Source organism: Stegostoma tigrinum, chromosome 9 (genome assembly GCF_030684315.1).
Source record: "Stegostoma tigrinum isolate sSteTig4 chromosome 9, sSteTig4.hap1, whole genome shotgun sequence".
Taxonomy (NCBI): Eukaryota; Metazoa; Chordata; class Chondrichthyes; order Orectolobiformes; family Stegostomatidae; genus Stegostoma; species Stegostoma tigrinum.
The window spans coordinates 8,723,848-8,742,535 of NC_081362.1; the positions used below are offsets into that span (position 1 = coordinate 8,723,848).

The window sequence follows — 18,688 nt, forward strand, 5'->3', positions numbered from 1 at the left end:
TGGAAGTAACTGTGAGGAACCTAATGCTTGCTACCTGCTCTGTGCCCTGTTTGGAGGGACTTGCTGTTTGGCAACCTGCGCTCAGGGGAGGAATGGGAGGAGTACAGAAGGGAGCCAATGTTGGAGGGGGGGAGGGGCAGTGTTTCCAATGTGCAAGCTTCATCCGATTACAAAAGATAGAATCACTGTAAAAAATGATTACAGCACCAAAGGGCTTGTTGACTCTCTACATGAATAATTTAGCTGGTTCTGTTGTCCTTGGCTTTCACTGTAACTCCAGCAATTTGTATTTTCCCGCTACGTAATTATCGAATCCTCCCTTTGAAGGCCATTATTTTGGGTCATGGATTCCAGTTTATCATCACTCGCTGCATGGTAAATTATTTACTCAGGTAATCTTTGGCTTTTATGTGAGCACCTTATGAATTAGTGTCCTCTCGACTCTTCCGCCAATTGTCTGTTTTTACTCCACTCGGGATGCCAGTGATCTGGAATAACTCCATCAAATCTCACCTCAACCATCTCTTCTCCGAGAAGAACCACCTCAGGGTCAACAACCTACCCACACAGTGGGATTCACTGAAGTCTGAAGGTGTTAAAGAGAACGAGGTCCCCAAGAAGGTTAGCAATGCATTTAGCACCTGGCACCAGGAGCAAGAGGAGTCTTTCACTTTCTCTCTGCAGCTTTTACAAAGGTGAATGCTGTCACATCCATATGCCACTCCCCACCTTGCCCTCGAACTAACCTATCCGCCCCGGAGACCTATGGAGTGTGTGTGTGTGTGTGCGTGCGTGCGTGCGTGCGTGCGGGTTGCCCAATATCATCCCTGTGTGAAGTCAGCAAACTGCTGAGAGGTTCCTGTGCTCGCTGTTTATTCACTTAATAGGACTCTTCCCTCAAAATGGACCTGGCTTCCTGCTAGCACAATGACACAGCCAAATGGGGGCCACAGCTGATCCATTTAACGTCTTTTACACTTTTAAAAGACTCTGTTTGTTCTGTGTTCACCTGAGTCTTTGGGCATGTTGCTCTTTTGACTGTCCTGCCTGCAGCTGTTTTCCACGCTCTTCCTGCTGCTGTTGTTTTCCTATACCAGCTGGTTCTGTCACCTTTGGTCCCCTTTTTGACAAGTGTATGAAACAATACAGTCCAGGTGACCACCTTGTCTTCTCTGACTGCTACAATTGTCTATTAAGGCTGCCACCCCTTGGGGATTGCTGTCAAAACATTCTCCCCTTGACATCACCTTGTGCTTCCTGCTACCAATCGACTAGCTAAATCGTTTTCTTTCTGAGAACTGAAATACCGTGTACATAGTCACCTGTACAAAATTATTCAAAAGTAATCTCACACTGTGGGAGAAAGTCTGGATCAGTGATAGATTTTTGAAGCTACTTCTCTAGGACCTAGGGACATACAACACGGAAACAGAGCCTTCGGTCCAACGAGTCCATGTCAACCAAGTTTCCCAAACTAAACTAGTCCCATTGGCCTGCCTTTAGCCCTTGTCCCTCTAAACCTTTCCTATCCAAATTTCTTTGAAAAGTTGCAATTGTACCTACATTTATCACTTCCTCTGGCAATTCCTTCCATATACGAACCACTCCCTGCGAGAAAAAGTTGCCACTCAGGTCCTTTTTTCTCCTCTCACCTTAAAATTATGACCTTGAGTTTTAAACTCCATATGCCTGTGGAAAAGAGCATTGATATTCATCTTATCTATGCCCCTCATGGTTTTATAAACCTCTCTAAGCCCACCCCACAACCTCCTATATTCCAGAGAAAAAGACTCCAGCTTATCCAGCCTCTCCTCGTAACTAAAACCCTTCAGCCTCAGTAACATCTTTTAAAATCTTTTCTGAAGCCTTTCCAAATTAATAATATCCTTCCTATACTGTATACTCCCTTTGGACTTTGCTGCCAGGGATAGAGGAACCATGAATTTATGCTAACATCCACTAAACAGCCCTCATCTGCTAATTTAGTTACATGCTGAAAGAATCCCATTAGATCATTAAGCTGAAACTGGCTACTAATATCTATGTTGCCTGGTCCTTTAAATGAGCACCGATAGCACATTCCACATGGTCATGTGTACTTTCTCTCATGAGAGACGATGGACTATCTGCTGCATGATTGACAGATTTACGAGCCTTTTATCTGGATTACTGATAACATTCATTATTCTCAATTTCCCCAGGAAAAGCACATGGAAGTTGGAATCTTCCACTGGTGCTGTGGAGTTGGAAAGAGACCAATGCTTCATCTTCTAAGGATTGTGCGGAGAAGGGGATGGGGAGCTTAGGGTCAGAAGGAAGGGTATGGTTGTGGCTCTTGGAGGATGTCCATGATTTTGATCAGTTGCTGAGTGCCTTTGGTTGAACCCTCATAAGCCCATATTTTTAGGCAACTCACACTTTTCTTGCTTACGGACAAGGTAATTCCAGCAGAGGCGGGAACAGGCCCAAATGTTGTCTTAATATGTCACTTAAGGGTCTTACATGGTGAAGAGATAGGAAGTTCAACCAGTGTCCTTGCTGCCCCAATCTTAATTCCAAGGGTAGGGGGTGGTAAAAAGGCTGTGGTGTTCAGGTAGCTAACACTCCACCCCAACTTATGATATCCCATTCTTGCCTTCTACCTCACCACCCCGGGATCAAAAATTCCACCCATTTGTTGTGGGGTTGCTGAACAACACAAATTTGTCTAGCTACGTTCCTATCTGCTTAAGCCATTGAGGGTTTACCTTTTAAAGTGTCCTTCAGCTATTATACATCTCAACATAACTACTAAGGCAAATGTTGTATTGTAATCTGTATACATAATGTTCCTGGGACATGTAATTTAAGAAAATTTACTATTAATTATAATGATAATAACATACTCTTGTGATGTTTAAAGTTACGGTCTATAGTTTACTGAGTGTGTTTCATGACTAAAGCTAGGGTTATGTTTTCCACTTCTGAATTCTTCAGAATCCCTGCATAATTTCATCAGGGCCATTGAAAGTAAGATGATCTTTTGATTTAATTTATTGTTGTCACATGTTACTAAGTACAATGAAAAGTTTTGTTGTGGATGCGCTATAGGCAGATCATGACATACAAGAGCATACAGATCGTAGGGTGATTATGATTTGGAGGAGCCAGTGTTGGACTGGGGGAGACAAAGTCAGAAGTCAAGTGACACCTGGTTGTAGTCCTAACAGGTTTAATTGAAATTACAAGCTTTCAGAGTGCAGCCCCTTCATCAGGTGCAGGGAGAGTATGATTTCAAATAAATCTGCTGGAATATAACTAGGTGTCGTTTGTCTTCTTACATTGGGTGATTGAACAGAGCCAGGCACAGAAATTTATGACTGCATAGGAAATGTACAAAAGAAAGTTTAGTGCTTAACACTTTAATACTCGGGGCTTTTTCTCCCCTACTGCGACTTATAATAACATCAAACCTTTATGAACATCTAAATATTTTTGGAAATTAAAAAATGCTTAATTGTTGCTTTGGGTGAACCTTGTAACCTGACTCTCACTGTTTTTCTGGACTTCTCTGGTTGCCTGCGTTCTGCAGGGGTAATGGTCCTCAAAGAGTTAACATTGAAGTTGCATTAGCTCCACTCAATAAAAGTTCTATATGAGCCATTGTCAGAAGCATACACCTCCTGAGAGCCCTTGGTAATTATGCCTAACCAGTACTGTCATTAAATTTAACTCAGTTTGACAATACATCATCTTAAGCATTGAAATATACAAAATAGGTGCAGGAGTAAGCTATTTGGCCCTTCCTGCTTGCTCTGCCATTCAATATGAGCCATGACTGACTCAGTGTCCTGTCCCCCTTTTCCTCTCCACAATCTTTGACCCCTTTAGCCCTCCGAACTGTACAAGCAATCCCTGGGTTCCATTCTAGTGTCCATTTGCAAGTCCATCTGTACACAAGCTAAATGACAATGCAGCACAATATAAAATACCATTAAGATTCTACAGTCCACCAATCATTTGATAGGATCCACACACAGTCTAGACAAAGGAGGACTGGTGGCTGTGAACTACCTCAAACAGCTTTCACCCAATGCCACACAATGGCAGAGGGACCATGAGGTGCCAACAATGGTAGCTGAGGAAGATACCACAACCTGCCCTCACATAACATATATATTTTTGTTTTATATATATAAATCCCCCATCCGTAGATTCTTAGGGTGTTTTCAAAGCCTTCTGCTTATCTCTAATGCTGCCTTCACATCTCTACATAGCAACTATAGCTAGTATTTCCTTTTAATTTGTAGCAAGCTGCATTTTTCAAAGACCCATTGTCATTCACAAAACTAAAATAAAGGCTTCAGAAAAGTACTTTTAATTAAGAGCAGTTCTATGCTGTTTTATGATGTGTGGATTTGATGATTCACTCTTGTACAAGTGCAATTAAAATTAACATACAAAAAATTCTTTCACACATCTTTGTCAGATGTGATATTTTCTAAATGCAAGTTTCCCTTTCCAAGTGATTAATTTAAGCGTGACATAACTGCCTTGGCAGGTTAGGGTAGGATATAATTTATGACATTGGATTTCTGAGTGCAACGCGGTTGCCTTAAGTAAGACAGGAGCTGAATGGATTTAATCATACAATACCTGACGTGTACCGTGTTCCCAGAATTCTCTTTAAAATATACCTGCAGAGGCAGATAAAGCTCTTGTGGTCTAAGCTCACTGGACCAGCACACTTCTCAAGGTCACCTTCTTGGAGATATTTTCATCTGTCTGACATTGATTCATGCTACCAGATGGCTGAGGACAAAGCAAGATTGCTCAACACAATGTGCGACCTACTTACAAAGCTAACAATCTGCTTGCTTAGTTCCCTGTAAAGCTCACGGAGCCTTTGAATAATATTTTAATTTTGCTGCATAGTTGGTGTGCTGAGTCTGGATGCCTGACCCAGCTGCTCCTGGCACAGCACAGCAGCAGGATCTCTTCACTAGAAAGAGGTGGTCAGTCGCAGCAGTCAGCTGAAAATGACGGGTCTTCAGTAAATAACTGGAAACCACACCTTATTACTAATCTTGTGTTGACTGAAATTTTACAACAGGACACGCAATGTTCATCCTTTAGAAAATAGCACCAGGGGTCTGATTTCACAAATGGGAATCATGAGCCTCTGGGACCACACTAGGGATGAGCTCCTCATGTTTTTCTGTTCAATGGCAGAGACAATTGAAGGCAGGATTCCTGTAATTTTCCAAATGCCTTCTCAGTGGGAGAAACGACCCACTGGGAGCGCAGTACAGCAAAACCAGCTTCATTCTGCTCAGATTCAGCTGCACAGCAAGAACTAAGTGAGAAACATTGACCAGCCATTTTAACGGGGCTTAATGTTGGCCTTTGGACCATAACAAGTTGTTGTAAGCTCAGCAATATATTTTATGGTGTGTCTAAGTGGCTGCACAGAAATAGTGCAATGCTTATCAGACTGTATGTAATCCATGCACCGTGACACTGCTTTAAGATTCATAAACGGACTGCAGAAGCTCTCAAGGGGAATGAGAGATGGGCAACAATACCGGCCCTGCCAGTGACACCCACATTTCAGAGATGAATACAACAAAGGGAAGATTGCAGAATACAGTGTGATTTGTTGGAATAATTACTCATTTTAAAATAATTGATTATGGATATTTAAGTATCAGTTTTGGTTTTTTTTTGTACTGCATATCCAAGAAACTGGTTTATCTTTATCTTGTACTGGCCTAGAAATTCTGGAAGGAATTCCAAACAAAAACTGTGGCAAACTGTATCGGCTCTGATTGCCTGCTCACTGCACAACTTATTATTGTTTTCAAAGAAGTATTTGAGGACACACTTGAAACAAGTTGATTTGTTCGCTAATCACACTGTCAATAGACAGTTAATAATTAGCTAACGTGTTGTGTTAAACTAGCTGTCTGGCATACTTTTAAGAAGCAGTCAGTAATGTGAAATAGAACTGCTAAAGCCTGTGAAATAAGTGACAGGTTGGGATGACGGACATTAATTACCTTCTTTAAAATGGCAATCAATGACAAACATTGGCACCTTGCCACAAACAGCGACAACAGGACAAATGAACAAAAACCTGTAGGTCAAAGAATTTGACTGCAAAAAACGTTTCAAAAGAAGCAGAGAAATTAGAGAACTAGGAGCAGGAATATGCCACTCAAAACCCTGTTCCATCATTCAATAAGATGGCGGCTGATCTGATTATTCCATTTTCCCATCTACTTTTAGCCTCCTGCCTATCGAGAATCCCACTAGCCCTGCATTAACAATACTAACAGATTCTGCTTCCATCGTCTTTGGAGGAAGAGAGTTTCAAAGACTCACGAAACTCTGTGAGGAAAGAAAATTCTCCCTATCTCTGCCTTAAGTGGGTCGCTCCTCATTTTCAAACAGTGAACCCTTGTTACGGATCTTCCTGCAAATGGAACTATTCTTTCCACCTACCTTGTAAAGATCTGCCCCGGATTTTCTAAGTTTCAATCAGCTTTCCACTTATTCTTCCAAAGTCCAGCGGATACAAGCCAAGCCTGTGCAACCTTCCATAGACAACATGCACATTTCAGGAGGTCTGAGGAAGGGTCACTGGGCCTGAAAAGCTAGCTCTGATTTTTTTCTTTATGGATGCTGCCAGATCTACTGAGCTTTTCCAGCAACTTCTGGACAGGTGACAAGTGATAGGGCAGGGTTATTGTGGGAATTTTTAAATTTGAGGCATTTCCAGGCCAGGAGCCAATTTATGTCTGTGATTGCAAGGGTATTGACTTGGTGCAGATTAAGAAACAGGCAACAGAATTTCGATGGAGGAATAGCTACGGGTTAGAAGGGCTGTGAAGTTGACTCTGGAGGTCATAAAAGCTGAATTTCTGCATTGAGACAGATAGAGACAGCTATATTATGAAGGTGGAAGTAAACTGTTATTATGACAGAGTGGGTAGGGGTCAGAAGCTTAGCCTGGGGTCAAACAGGAGCAAAACTGTGAACGTGATAATGGGAACTGCAGATGCTGGAGAATCCAAGATAACAAAGTGTGGAGCTGGATGAACACAGCAGGCCAAGCAGCATCTCAGGAGCACAAAAGCTGACGTTTTGGGCCTAGACCCTTCATCAGAGAGGGGGATGGGGAGAGGGAACTGGAATAAATAGGGAGAGAGGGGGAGGCGGACTGAAGATGGAGAGAAAAGAAGATAGGTAGAGAGGACAGTATAGGTAGAGAGGACAGTATAGGTGAGGAGGGTAGGGAGGGGATAGGTCAGTCCAGGGAAGACGGACAGGTCACGGAGGCGGGGTGAGGTGGTAGGTAGGAAATGGAGGTGTGGCTTGAGGTGGGAGGAAGGGATAGGTGAGAGGAAGAACAGGTTAGGGAAGCGGAGACAGGCTGGGCTGGTTTTGGGATGCAGTGGGGGGAGGGAATGAGCTGGGCCAGTTTTGTGATGCAGTGGGGGGAGGGGAAGAACTGGGCTGGTTTTGGGATGCTGGTTCAGCCTGAAATGATAGTAAGGGAAGCAGATGGATTCAGTCCACAATGAAAAATGTTTTGGCCAAAGACTGAAGGACAATCCTTCCAATGTTTATTTGGAGGCAATTCTGGTTTATTTGGGATTGTGTACTGAACATGCATACAGACAAGTTATAGTTGTGGATGGGATGAGTGAGATACTGATGAGGTTCAGCCAAGTGGAAGTTGTTGACCTTATGAATCTGTGTTACCATGGAAATGTTTCATTTACATTCATCTTTTGAACTGCTCTCTTAATGATCAGCCACTATTTTCCTTACTTGAGATGCATAATTGGGAGGCACATGGTTTTCAGGGTCTGGGTTCTGATTTCTTATTTAAAAGCAGAGACATTCTGCAGATGACATTACCCACAGGTACCAGTTGGATGACAAACACAAGTCAGGAGCTCAAGAAGTGAAGCTGCAGCAGTGGGAAGTGATTCCGCTGGAGGAGTCTCTCTCTGGGAGGAGTTCAGTTTCCCAGCTGGGGTGAAGGAAGTCTAGGTGCTTAACCTGGAGCATTGTTGTGACTTTCTATGGATCAGGGAGGGTGACCGCAGTCAGAGTGCTTATGAAAGCTGACCAGGGATCCAATGTTAGGCCAAAACACAGGCCTTCGCCAACTGTAAGGTGACATGGTGGCTCAGTAGTTAGCACTGCTGCCTCACGGTGCCAGGGTTCTGGGTTCAATTCCAGCCTCAGGCAACTGTCTGCGTGGAGTCTGCACATTCTCCCCATGTCTGTGTGGGTTTGCTCCCACAGTCCAAAAACGTGCAGGTTAGCTGGAATGGCCATGCTAAATTGCCCATCGTGTCTGGGGGGAATGCAGGGAGGGGTTGGGTCTGGGCAGGATGCTCTCCAAAGGATCGGAGTGGGCTTGATGGGCTGAATCACCTACTTTCACACTGTAGGGATTCTATGAAAAAGAATGTGGAGGGAAACAGGAGCCAGGGGGATGGGAAGGATGGGGAAATAGTGAAAGAAAAATAACAAAAGAAGGATGTATGGCCAGCAGTAACTCAGCAGCGCACATTGAGCCCAAAGCGTAGACCTCGGTGATAATTTGACAGCATCTTCCAAACCTACAACCTCAACCACCTTGAAGTTCAAGGGCAGCAGACACAGGAGGACATCAGTTATTTATCTCTAAGATCCTCAAAGACCCAATAAGATACGCTTCTGATCCCCTCCCCATTCCATCACTGAGACCACCTACTGCCACCTCTGTAATATGGCTGGCTCTACCCATCTCAATTCACTTGCTCAGAAGCTTTGCCTTTGTAACTTAAAGACTTGACTATTTGACCTCCTTTCTATTCTGCAAGGTTCCCCTCATCCCTTCTCATCAACACACACCATTCTGACTTGGACAATTGTCTCCATTCTTTCATCACTGCTGCATCAAAATCCTGGAATCCCAACAGCATTTTTGGGAATATACCCGCACCAGATGAACTGGAAGGTTTCTAACAGCCAGCTCACCATCACTCATTCCAAGGAATCTTGGGATGGAGAATAAATGCCACTGAAACCTGCATCCCGGGATGGAATATATCAGACCTACCGAAATGTAAGCATCAATTTGTTTTTGCGGACGTAGATAACAGATGAATGAAATGCAATAAAATTCCTGACATTGGAGAGCTGTAAGTAAACAGTTCATCTTTTCTGAAAGCTTTCTTTTCTCTACTTGCAGAACTTTACTGCTTTTAATTAAGAGGTCAGAAACAAGTCCTCAGAATTATGGGGTGACCAATTAGGCATCTTGACTGGAAAAAGACTTGCCGAGTACTAAGGGAGCCATTCAAGAGCATTTAATAAGGATAAAGGAAATTTCTCCACGGTAACATGGATTTATAAAAGGCAAATCATACCTCACACATTCATAGGATCATCATGTAACTTGAAGAAATCATATTGATACGAACTTAAGAACATAGAAACAAAGAACAGCAAGAGACCACTCAGCCCTTCAAGCCTGATCCATCGTTCAGTATAATCATGGGTGGTCTGATTTTAACCTCAACTCTACATTCCTGAGAAGCCCCAGTAACATTTCATCTCCTTGGTAATTAAGAATCTATCTACCTCGGTCATAAAAATATTCAAAGATTATGCATCTATTGCCATTTAAGGGAGGGAATTCCAAAGGGCTCTCAACACTGGTGTGAAGTGACAAGGGACTGATCATCCAGAATTTCAGGCTAACATTTTGGTGATGTGGATTCAAATTCCTCCATGAAATTTGGAATTGAAAAGCGATCCTAATGGTGACCATGTAACCACAGTTGATTGTCATACAGGACCTAACTATTCCACTAATGTCCTTTAGGCAATGACATCTGCCCGTCCTTACCCAGTCTGGCCAATTACAAATGACTCTAAACCGCAGCAATGTGATTGCCTTCTGGCTGTCCTCTATTAATGGCCCGAACTTAAGGGAAATTAGGGACAGACAACAAATGCTGGCCTTGCCATTGATACCCACATCCGATGAACGAATAACCAAAGAAATATACACTACCTTAGGCTGTGGCCTAACTAACATTTGGTGCAGTTCCACAATGCTCCATCACTATGTAGTCTGTGCCTCATCCAATAAAGAAAGCATTTCAGGAGCTTTCTTTGTCACCTTCCCTAACTATCTTGCCACTTTCAATGACATGTGGACATTCACTTCAAGATCTCTCACTTCTTGTGCCTCTCTCAATAATCTCCTGTTTATGGGGTTATTCATTGCTTTGCCTTGGCCTGGACAAATACATTCATCTTGCACACACCCACACAGAAATCGATTTGCCACTTTTCTGCTCTCTCAATTAAACCATTGATATTATTCTGGAAGAGACAGACCCCCATTCACTGACAACCATGCCGACAATTTTGAATTAGAGATTTAAAAAAAACTTCTCAGAAGTTTTCTTAGAAAATTCTTAGAAAAATGTTTGTCACAGTTTGGAGCTTTTTAAAAAGTATTTAACCCATTTTTTTTCCTAAATCAACCTGTTGCAAGACACCTCTGGGGCTTAAACCCGGGCCTCCAGGTCCAGGGGTTGGGACATTACCATTGAACCACGAAAGCGTTTATCTATTCTTCCTAACCAACATGTTCAAAGATGCTATTATATGCCTCTTGAGCAGGTAGGACTTGAACCTGGGTCTTTCAGTCCAGGGGTAGAGATGCTGCCAAGGTGCCATAAGAGGGCCCTTTTTGTTGAAAAGCCTGCACTAGTGTGGATCAGCTGACCTTGTTTTGATTCCTAATAGACAGGTCACTCTTCTAATGCTTGGGGTCAGTTGAGAGGAGACCATTCACAAGTGGGGTGTCTAACTGTACTGAATAAACCATATTGTTTTTTCCAGTCTACTGAGTTACAAGTTGATTTAAAGATAACACAGTGTGGAGCTGGAGGAACACGGCAGGTCAGGCAGCTTCAGAGGAGCAGAAAAGTTGACATTTTGGGTTGGGACTCTTCTTCAGAAAGATTTTCTGAAGGGTCCCAGCCCAAAACACCAACTTTCTTGCTATGCTCCGAGCTCCACACAGTGTTTTCTCTGACTCCTGCATCTGCAGTACTTACTACCTCTGACAAATTTATTTGTAATAGTTACGTGAGGGCATACAAGTACAGGGTTTCTTTTGAAATTCAACAGTATGAATTTCAAAAATACTTCACTTTGCAACTTCACTGCCCTGTTCTCTCAGGCTTGGAGTGGAGTCTTTGCTAAATATAAAGATTCTGAGGGGGCTCAACTGGGTAGACGCTGCTAGGATGTTTCTCTCATGGGGGAATCTGGAACTAGGTGGGCACAATCAAAAGATAAAGAGTCTCCCATTTAAGGAGGAGGTGAGGAGAATTCTCTTCCACAGCCAACAGTATATTCAATCCTGAGTTAGGCAGCGTTCTGATTGACATGTGAGTCAAGGCAAAGTCTTTGATGGGAGCGATTTGGAAAGTGAAAATAAGGTCACCATCAGCTCACTTATAATCCTACTGAATGGTGCGGTTTGATGGTTTGAGTGGCCTACTCCTGCTCCTTTCGTAGGAGCTTTCAACTGCACTTCAGATGCCAGATCACAAATCCTGAGATGCTGCTTGGCCTGCTGCGTTCATCCAGCTCCACACTTGTTATCTAGAATTCTGTTGCAGTTGTACCAGGAAACTGCTACAAACTGTGTGGAATTTTCAGTGCCATTGCTTTTAGTCTTTACAATTTTAAAGAGTTTCAAACACTCTCAACTTATTCTCTCGTCATAGCTTGGAAGCTTCATCGTGGGTATCAATTATTATTTTTTGCCTTTTTCTCAATATGATTTTGTCATGATATGATGACTATAATTATACATGTGGAATCATATCGGCGCTCTGTACAATTTCTCTCACTTCTCCAGATTAGCCAGATGGTTCCATTATTCTGCTTGTTCTCTGCACTGCTGTTGAATGCTGTGTGGTTGGTTTCAGAAATCTATCCCAATGTACCTCAAGTCCCTCTCTGATGATTCTCTGTGTTAAGTAATACCTTTCAGCCTATATTGCTACTGTTTGTTATGCACACCACCACCTCCTTGTCTACAACAGAAGCCTGATTTTTTCCATTGTATTTCTTTGCAATACTGTCACTTTACATGAACAATTGTACCCTCCTGAATGTGTTCCAGATTGTGTCATATCGTCGGCCACAGGCAAAACTATTATTTTAAAAGCCAAGAGAATAATAACGCCTAAATCTCCCCTTAGGGCTTTGTATCAGCTGTAGAGAGACTTGAGAGAGATAAAAAAGGCCATTAAAAGCCTGGAGTACATACACATATCTTTCATATTACAGTAGAGTGCACTCTATCATAAAACTGTAAATCAATGGGCATGCAGCATAAGATTCCAAAATATGCTGCCTCTACTGGTGCAAAAACAACAAAAAAACATTCTTTCTGCAAACCTGAGCCCCAGAGCAAAGAGAATATTGCCTCTCACACTAAAGACATTGCTGTTCTAAATTATTACACACCTTCAATTTCAGAAATGTGTATCGTTAAGTCCCCAGCCAATCATTAACTAATTTATAACACGCACATTAAGAAGATAAAACTTTGCCTCCTGTCCCCGAATAAGTGATTTCTATAACAAAGCCTCCCCTTCCACAATTCTAACGCTCGCAAATATTCCCCAACTTGTATGAATTGACAATCTGACTCGTCTTCCTGTCTGAACGCCTAGCTGCAAAGTGTATTCTTAAACTGGTACCACAAAACAAGCTTCTCGTAAAGCAAGACACCACAGCCTGTAATTGAACTAGCCCTAACAATATCAGGGGACAAGCAAGTTACTAAGGCAACCCGATCACTCTCATTGGTGGCTCTGTCAGATCACGCCCATTTGCAACACTGCAACTTAGCCAACCCTGAATTATTACTATTTTCTATTGCTAAGCAGACTGCACTGGACTTCCTGTTCCCTGAAACGTCCCCTTCAGGCTAATGGCACTGGCAATAACAAATCATTAATGTTTCTCATTGAATCATACAAACAATTTTGGGATACAGTAAAGCAACACCACGTTATTCTCATGAGTGCTACAGAGATCAGACATAATAATTTTGAAGACAAACTGATGAACCAATAATTTCTCTTTTTTTAAAAAAAAGGAGCAATGATTGAATTGTGTGCACAATGATTTTTTTGTCTTAGTCTGTACTTACAGGGAAAGTAACACACAGGGCTCTGGGGGGATTACTCAAGTGCAACATTTTTTTCAGAGTATTCTGCCTCAATGTCTTGCAAATACTGCAGCAAAATGGGGAGAATGAAAATAATATTTACAATAGAAACATCATAGAAATTGACTGAAAACACACAATATTAATCATCTTTTCTAGAAAAGCCACACAATCACGGTAAATAGCTTTGCATAATATAGTACTTTGAAACAGTGATTTCAAACACATCCCTAAAATGTATCAAAAACTCTAATTACTTTAAACGGGATTACAACAAGATAATCGTTTCAAATAGCTAACCAGACCATGCTGAATTATTTCATTATGGCTCTGCAAGTTACATGACAGCTGTCTCACTGCCTCAGATGAAGCTCAGAGCCTATTAAGCATTAATAGCACGTGCAAGTGCAGTCGAAGTTCAAACACAGTTAGCGAAGTGTTGTTTTTTAACCTTAACGGCTGCAAAATTTAAGTCAATGCTTTGATCCCTAAACAGAAAGGCCTTAAGAGGTTGACAAATGTGATTCTGAATTACTTGGGTGCCATCTGTTGGCACAGCAATGTCAATGAAACTGCAAGGATTGTTTTATGTTATTAACTTGCAACAGAAGCCTCTGTAGTGTTGTAGAGTAAAATCACAGAATCCCCAGGAGCAGCCATTCAGCCCAATGAGCCAACACAGCGCTTTCTGAGCAGCATCCTAACCCTATCGCTGCATTTCCTATCGCTAACCCACCCGGCCTGCACATCCCTGGACCCTATGGGCGATCCACCCTAACCTGCACATCTTTGGACTGTGGGAGAAAACCGGAGCAACCAGAGGAAGCCCACACAGACACAGGGAGAATATGGAAACTCCACACTGACAGTCACCTGAGCCTGGAATCAGACCCAGATCGAACCCAGATGTGCTGTCCTACCATGAGGCTTTAATCATTGTCACCAAACAAGGTGCTGCTTTGTTGACAACAAATGAGCTTTAAATCATTTGATGATTACATCAGTAAAAACAAATGCTCTCAAAGTGGCTACGATGGGGGAAGGAGGCCATTCAGCCAGCTGCACAAGTGCTGACTCTCTGCCATGGTAACTCTGCCTTCTCTGTTCCTGCACCCTTTCCCCAAACCCCAGTGAAATCTCTTTGTAGTTGCTTCCTTTTCAAAGCCATGATTGAATCTCTATCACACACTTAAGCAGTGCATGCCACAGCCTAACCAAATAACACAAGGAGACGTTTTGTGATGCAGTGGATAGTGACTTCTACCTCGAGCCCTGAAGCTGTGGGTTCAAGTCCCATCCAAGGACTTGTTATTCATAGAAAGTGTGGATCAAGTATCAATCTTCTGTCAGACCAATGTTAAATTTACCAGCATGTTGCTGGGAATGGAGAGTTTGAGTTACAAAGATAGGCTGGGAATTTTTTTACTGGAGTGTGATCTAATAGAGGTTTATAAAATCATGAGGGCCATAGATGAAGTGAATGGCAGGTGTCATTTCCCTTGGGCGAGGGATTCCAAGATGGGGGGGGGGCATATTTTTAAGTTGAGAGGAGAAAAATTTTAAAAAGACATGAACGGCAAGTTTTGTTTTACACAGAGGGTAGCTTGAATGTGGGATGAGCTTCCGGAGGAAGTGGTGGATGCAGGTGGAGGTACAATGTTTAAAAAGACATTTGGATAAGTACATAAATGAGAAAGTTTGGATGGACATGGGCCAAGTGCAGGCAGGTGGGATTAGTTGAGTTGGTATTTTGACTGGCGTGGGCTGAAAGGTCTGTTTCCATGTTGTACAGCTCTAACAGACCCCACACACACACACACACACACACACACACACACACACACACACACACACACACACACACACACACACACACACACACACACACACACAGTAAATATGCATCATAGATAATAAAATGTGAGGCTGGATGAACGCAGCAGGCCAAGCAGCATCTCAGGAGCACAAAAGCTGACGTTTTGGGCCTAGACCCTTCATCAGAGAGGGGGATGGGGAGAGGGAACTGGAATAAATAGGGAGAGAGGGGGAGGCGGACCGAAGATAGATAGAGGAGAAGATAGGTGGAGAGGAGAGTATAGGTGGGGAGGTGGGGAGGGGATAGGTCAGTCCGGGGAGGATGGACAGGTCAAGGGGGCGGGGTGAGGTTAGTAGGTAGGAAATGGAGGTGCGGCTTGAGATGGGAGGAGCGGATAGGTGAGAGGAAGAACAGGTTAGGGAGGCGGGGACGAGCTGGGCTGGTTTTGGGATGCAGTGGGGGAGGGGACGAGCTGGGCTGGTTTTGGGACGCAGTGGGGGAGGGGACGAGCTGGGCTGGTTTTGGGACGCAGTGGGGGAAGTGGACGAACTGGGCTGGTTTTGGGATGCAGTGGGGGAGGGGATGAGCTGGGCTGGTTTGGGGAAGCATGGGGGAGGGGACAAGCTGGGCTGGTTTTGGGATGCAGTGGGGGAGGGGATGAGCTGGGCTGGTTTTGGGACGCAGTGGGGGAGGGGACGAGCTGGGCTGTTTTTGCGATGCAGTGGGGGAGGGGACGAGCTGGGCTGGTTTTGGGATGCAGTGGGGGAGGGGATGAGCTGGGCTGGTTTGGGGAAGCATGGGGGAGGGGACGAGCTGGGCTGGTTTTGGGATGCAGTGGGGGAGGGGATGAGCTGGGCTGGTTTTGGGACGCAGTGGGGGAAGTGGACGAACTGGGCTGGTTTTGGGATGCAGTGGGGGAGGGGATGAGCTGGGCTGGTTTGGGGAAGCATGGGGGAGGGGACGAGCTGGGCTGGTTTTGGGATGCAGTGGGGGAGGGGATGAGCTGGGCTGGTTTTGGGACGCAGTGGGGGAGGGGACGAGCTGGGCTGTTTTTGCGATGCAGTGGGGGAGGGGACGAGCTGGGCTGGTTTGGGGAAGCATGGGGGAGGGGACGAGCTGGGCTGGTTTTGGGATGCAGTGGGGGAGGGGATGAGCTGGGCTGGTTTTGGGACGCAGTGGGGGAAGTGGACGAACTGGGCTGGTTTTGGGATGCAGTGGGGGAGGGGATGAGCTGGGCTGGTTTGGGGAAGCATGGGGGAGGGGACGAGCTGGGCTGGTTTTGGGATGCAGTGGGGGAGGGGACGAGCTGGGCTGGTTTTGGGACGCAGTGGGGGAGGGGACGAGCTGGGCTGTTTTTGCGATGCAGTGGGGGAGGGGACGAGCTGGGCTGGTTTTGGGATGCAGTGGGGGAGGGGATGAGCTGGGCTGGTTTGGGGAAGCATGGGGGAGGGGACGAGCTGGGCTGGTTTTGGGATGCAGTGGGGGAGGGGATGAGCTGGGCTGGTTTTGGGACGCAGTGGGGGAAGTGGACGAACTGGGCTGGTTTTGGGATGCAGTGGGGGAGGGGACGAGCTGGGCTGGTTTTGGGACGCAGTGGGGGAGGGGACGAGCTGGGCTGGTTTTGGGATGCAGTGGGGGAGGGGAGATTTTGAAGCTTGTGAAGTCCACATTGATCTACTTGTTTTCCACCTTTTGTTCTTTAGTCAAACTTGCAAACTTCCTTCTCAGCTACCTGACCGTCCTTGAAAATACTGACTGCATCAATGTGTTTACTGAAGCTGTTGCCTATTGTAATCACATCGGACTGTTTTTGTCTCATTTAAGTTGATAGCTGTTTGTTCTGAATAGCATTCATTGGTTGTTAATTTCCTGAATAACGTCACATGTTCCTTTGATCATATAATCCCTTCCTCAATGCACCACCTTTAAACCAGTCCATTTAACTTTTGGGTTTCTCACGAATACATCAAAGGTCTGACAAATAGGAAAAAGCATGGAGATTAGTTCGAGTTAACCTATTTCAGATTATATGATTAATTAATGGGTTTTAATTCTTAATTCATTGTGTCTTGAGATTAAAAGGCTTTACGGCCAAAAACAGCCATATTTTGTGCTCATAAATAAAGTCATGAACACTGAAGGCGAAATACTCCAGTGATTGAGCTGGAGGAGTTCAGTCACGTAGATATACTCGAGAGGTTGAAGCCATCCTCCTTAAAAATAAGGTTCAGAGGAGAACTGGGGGGTGGCACTACGGCTCAGTGGTTAGCACTGCTGCCTCACAGTGCCAAGGTCCCAGGTTAAATCCCATCCTTGGCAACTGTCTGTGTGGAGTTTTTGCACATTCTCCCCGTGTCTGCGTGGGTTTCCCCCTCTCATTCCAAGGATGTGCAAGTCACCTAGTTAGGCCAATGCTAAATTGCACACAGAGTCTAGGGATGTGAAGGCTAGGTGGGTTAGCCATGGGAAATGCAGGGTCACAGGGATAGAATTGGGGGGTGTCTGGGTTGGATGCTCTTCGGAGGTTCGGTGTGAACTTGATGGGCTGAATGGCCTGCTTCCACACTGTAGGGATTCTATGAACCGATCAAGAGCTCATATATAATGAGGGATCCACACAGAACAGACAAGGAGAAACTATTCTCTTTGGTCAAAGACTGTTGTTTGTGCAGATAGTCAACACAGACTCAATCAGCTGGTTTCTGCTTTGGCCACTGTGAGCATTGTATAATGTCCTTTAAAATGACATCATAAGTGACTTGATGCTCACATCCCCCTGGTACAGATTGACAGAGGACAGCTTTAGAGTGGGAGTGAGAGACAGAGTGAGATTAAGAAAGGGTATGATGGAGGTCGGTGTGCTTAGTTAGCTGGTTAGCGATGTAGAGTGATGTCAACAGCATGGCTTTAATTCCTGTACCATTGCCTTGGTGATGTCTCTACGAAGGCCCCACCTTCTCAGCCTCACCTCCTTGCCGGAGCTGTGATGACTGTTATGTTAAACTCGCCACCAGATCGCCCTCTTCCTCTAATGAGAAAGCAGCCTAGGGTCATCTGTTATTACGGTGAACTTTGCTTACATGTGGGGAGAGAGAGAGTGAGTGGGAAAGAAATGAGAGAAAGAGCTCAATTCTGGATTTAATCCTGAAACTGGGAGTGAGTCTGACACACACACTCATGCGCGCACACGCACAAACACAGATACACACGCGCACACACACACACGCCACATCCTATCTGTACACCAGGCAGGGAGGGGTAGATTGCTTAAAGGCAATCTGCTTCAGTGCCCTCACTATCTTATGAATTTCATCGAGGCTTGGTAAGGGAATGCATCATCGGAGGTGAATGCAAGATTGGTGATTGTTAAATCTAATTGCTTATTTTGCTCCTGTTCCAGTGAGCCTTTCCCCTTCTGGGGTGACAAGATCTTAGGGTATAGTCTGTCTCCCTTTTGCTGTGCTAGTTAGAAATGGCAACAAAAGACGCAATGCTTATTTAATACTATGTGGAATTGAAGAAAGGCCCTGACCTGAAACGTCAGCTTTCTTGCCCCTCTGATGTTGCCTGGCCTGCTGTGTTCCTCCAGCTCCACACTGTGTTATCTCAGGCTCCAGCAT

At 44.5% G+C, this 18,688-nt stretch overlaps 1 protein-coding gene across 2 annotated transcripts in view; it reads right to left on the bottom strand.

The window, feature by feature from the left end:
• The window catches only part of LOC125454822 (1-phosphatidylinositol 4,5-bisphosphate phosphodiesterase beta-1), a 690,999-nt gene that overhangs the window by 9,754 nt on the left and 662,557 nt on the right, over positions 1–18,688 (bottom strand). Inside the window, exon 32 of one of the 2 annotated variants that reach the window (XM_059648338.1) lies at positions 13,235–13,319. The exons of the other annotated variant lie outside the window; for it this stretch is intronic. Within the exon in view, the coding sequence (XP_059504321.1) occupies positions 13,266–13,319 (54 nt within the window). The 3' untranslated portion in view covers positions 13,235–13,265. The remainder of the gene's footprint in view (positions 1–13,234; positions 13,320–18,688) is intronic. 2 annotated transcript variants of the gene reach the window in all.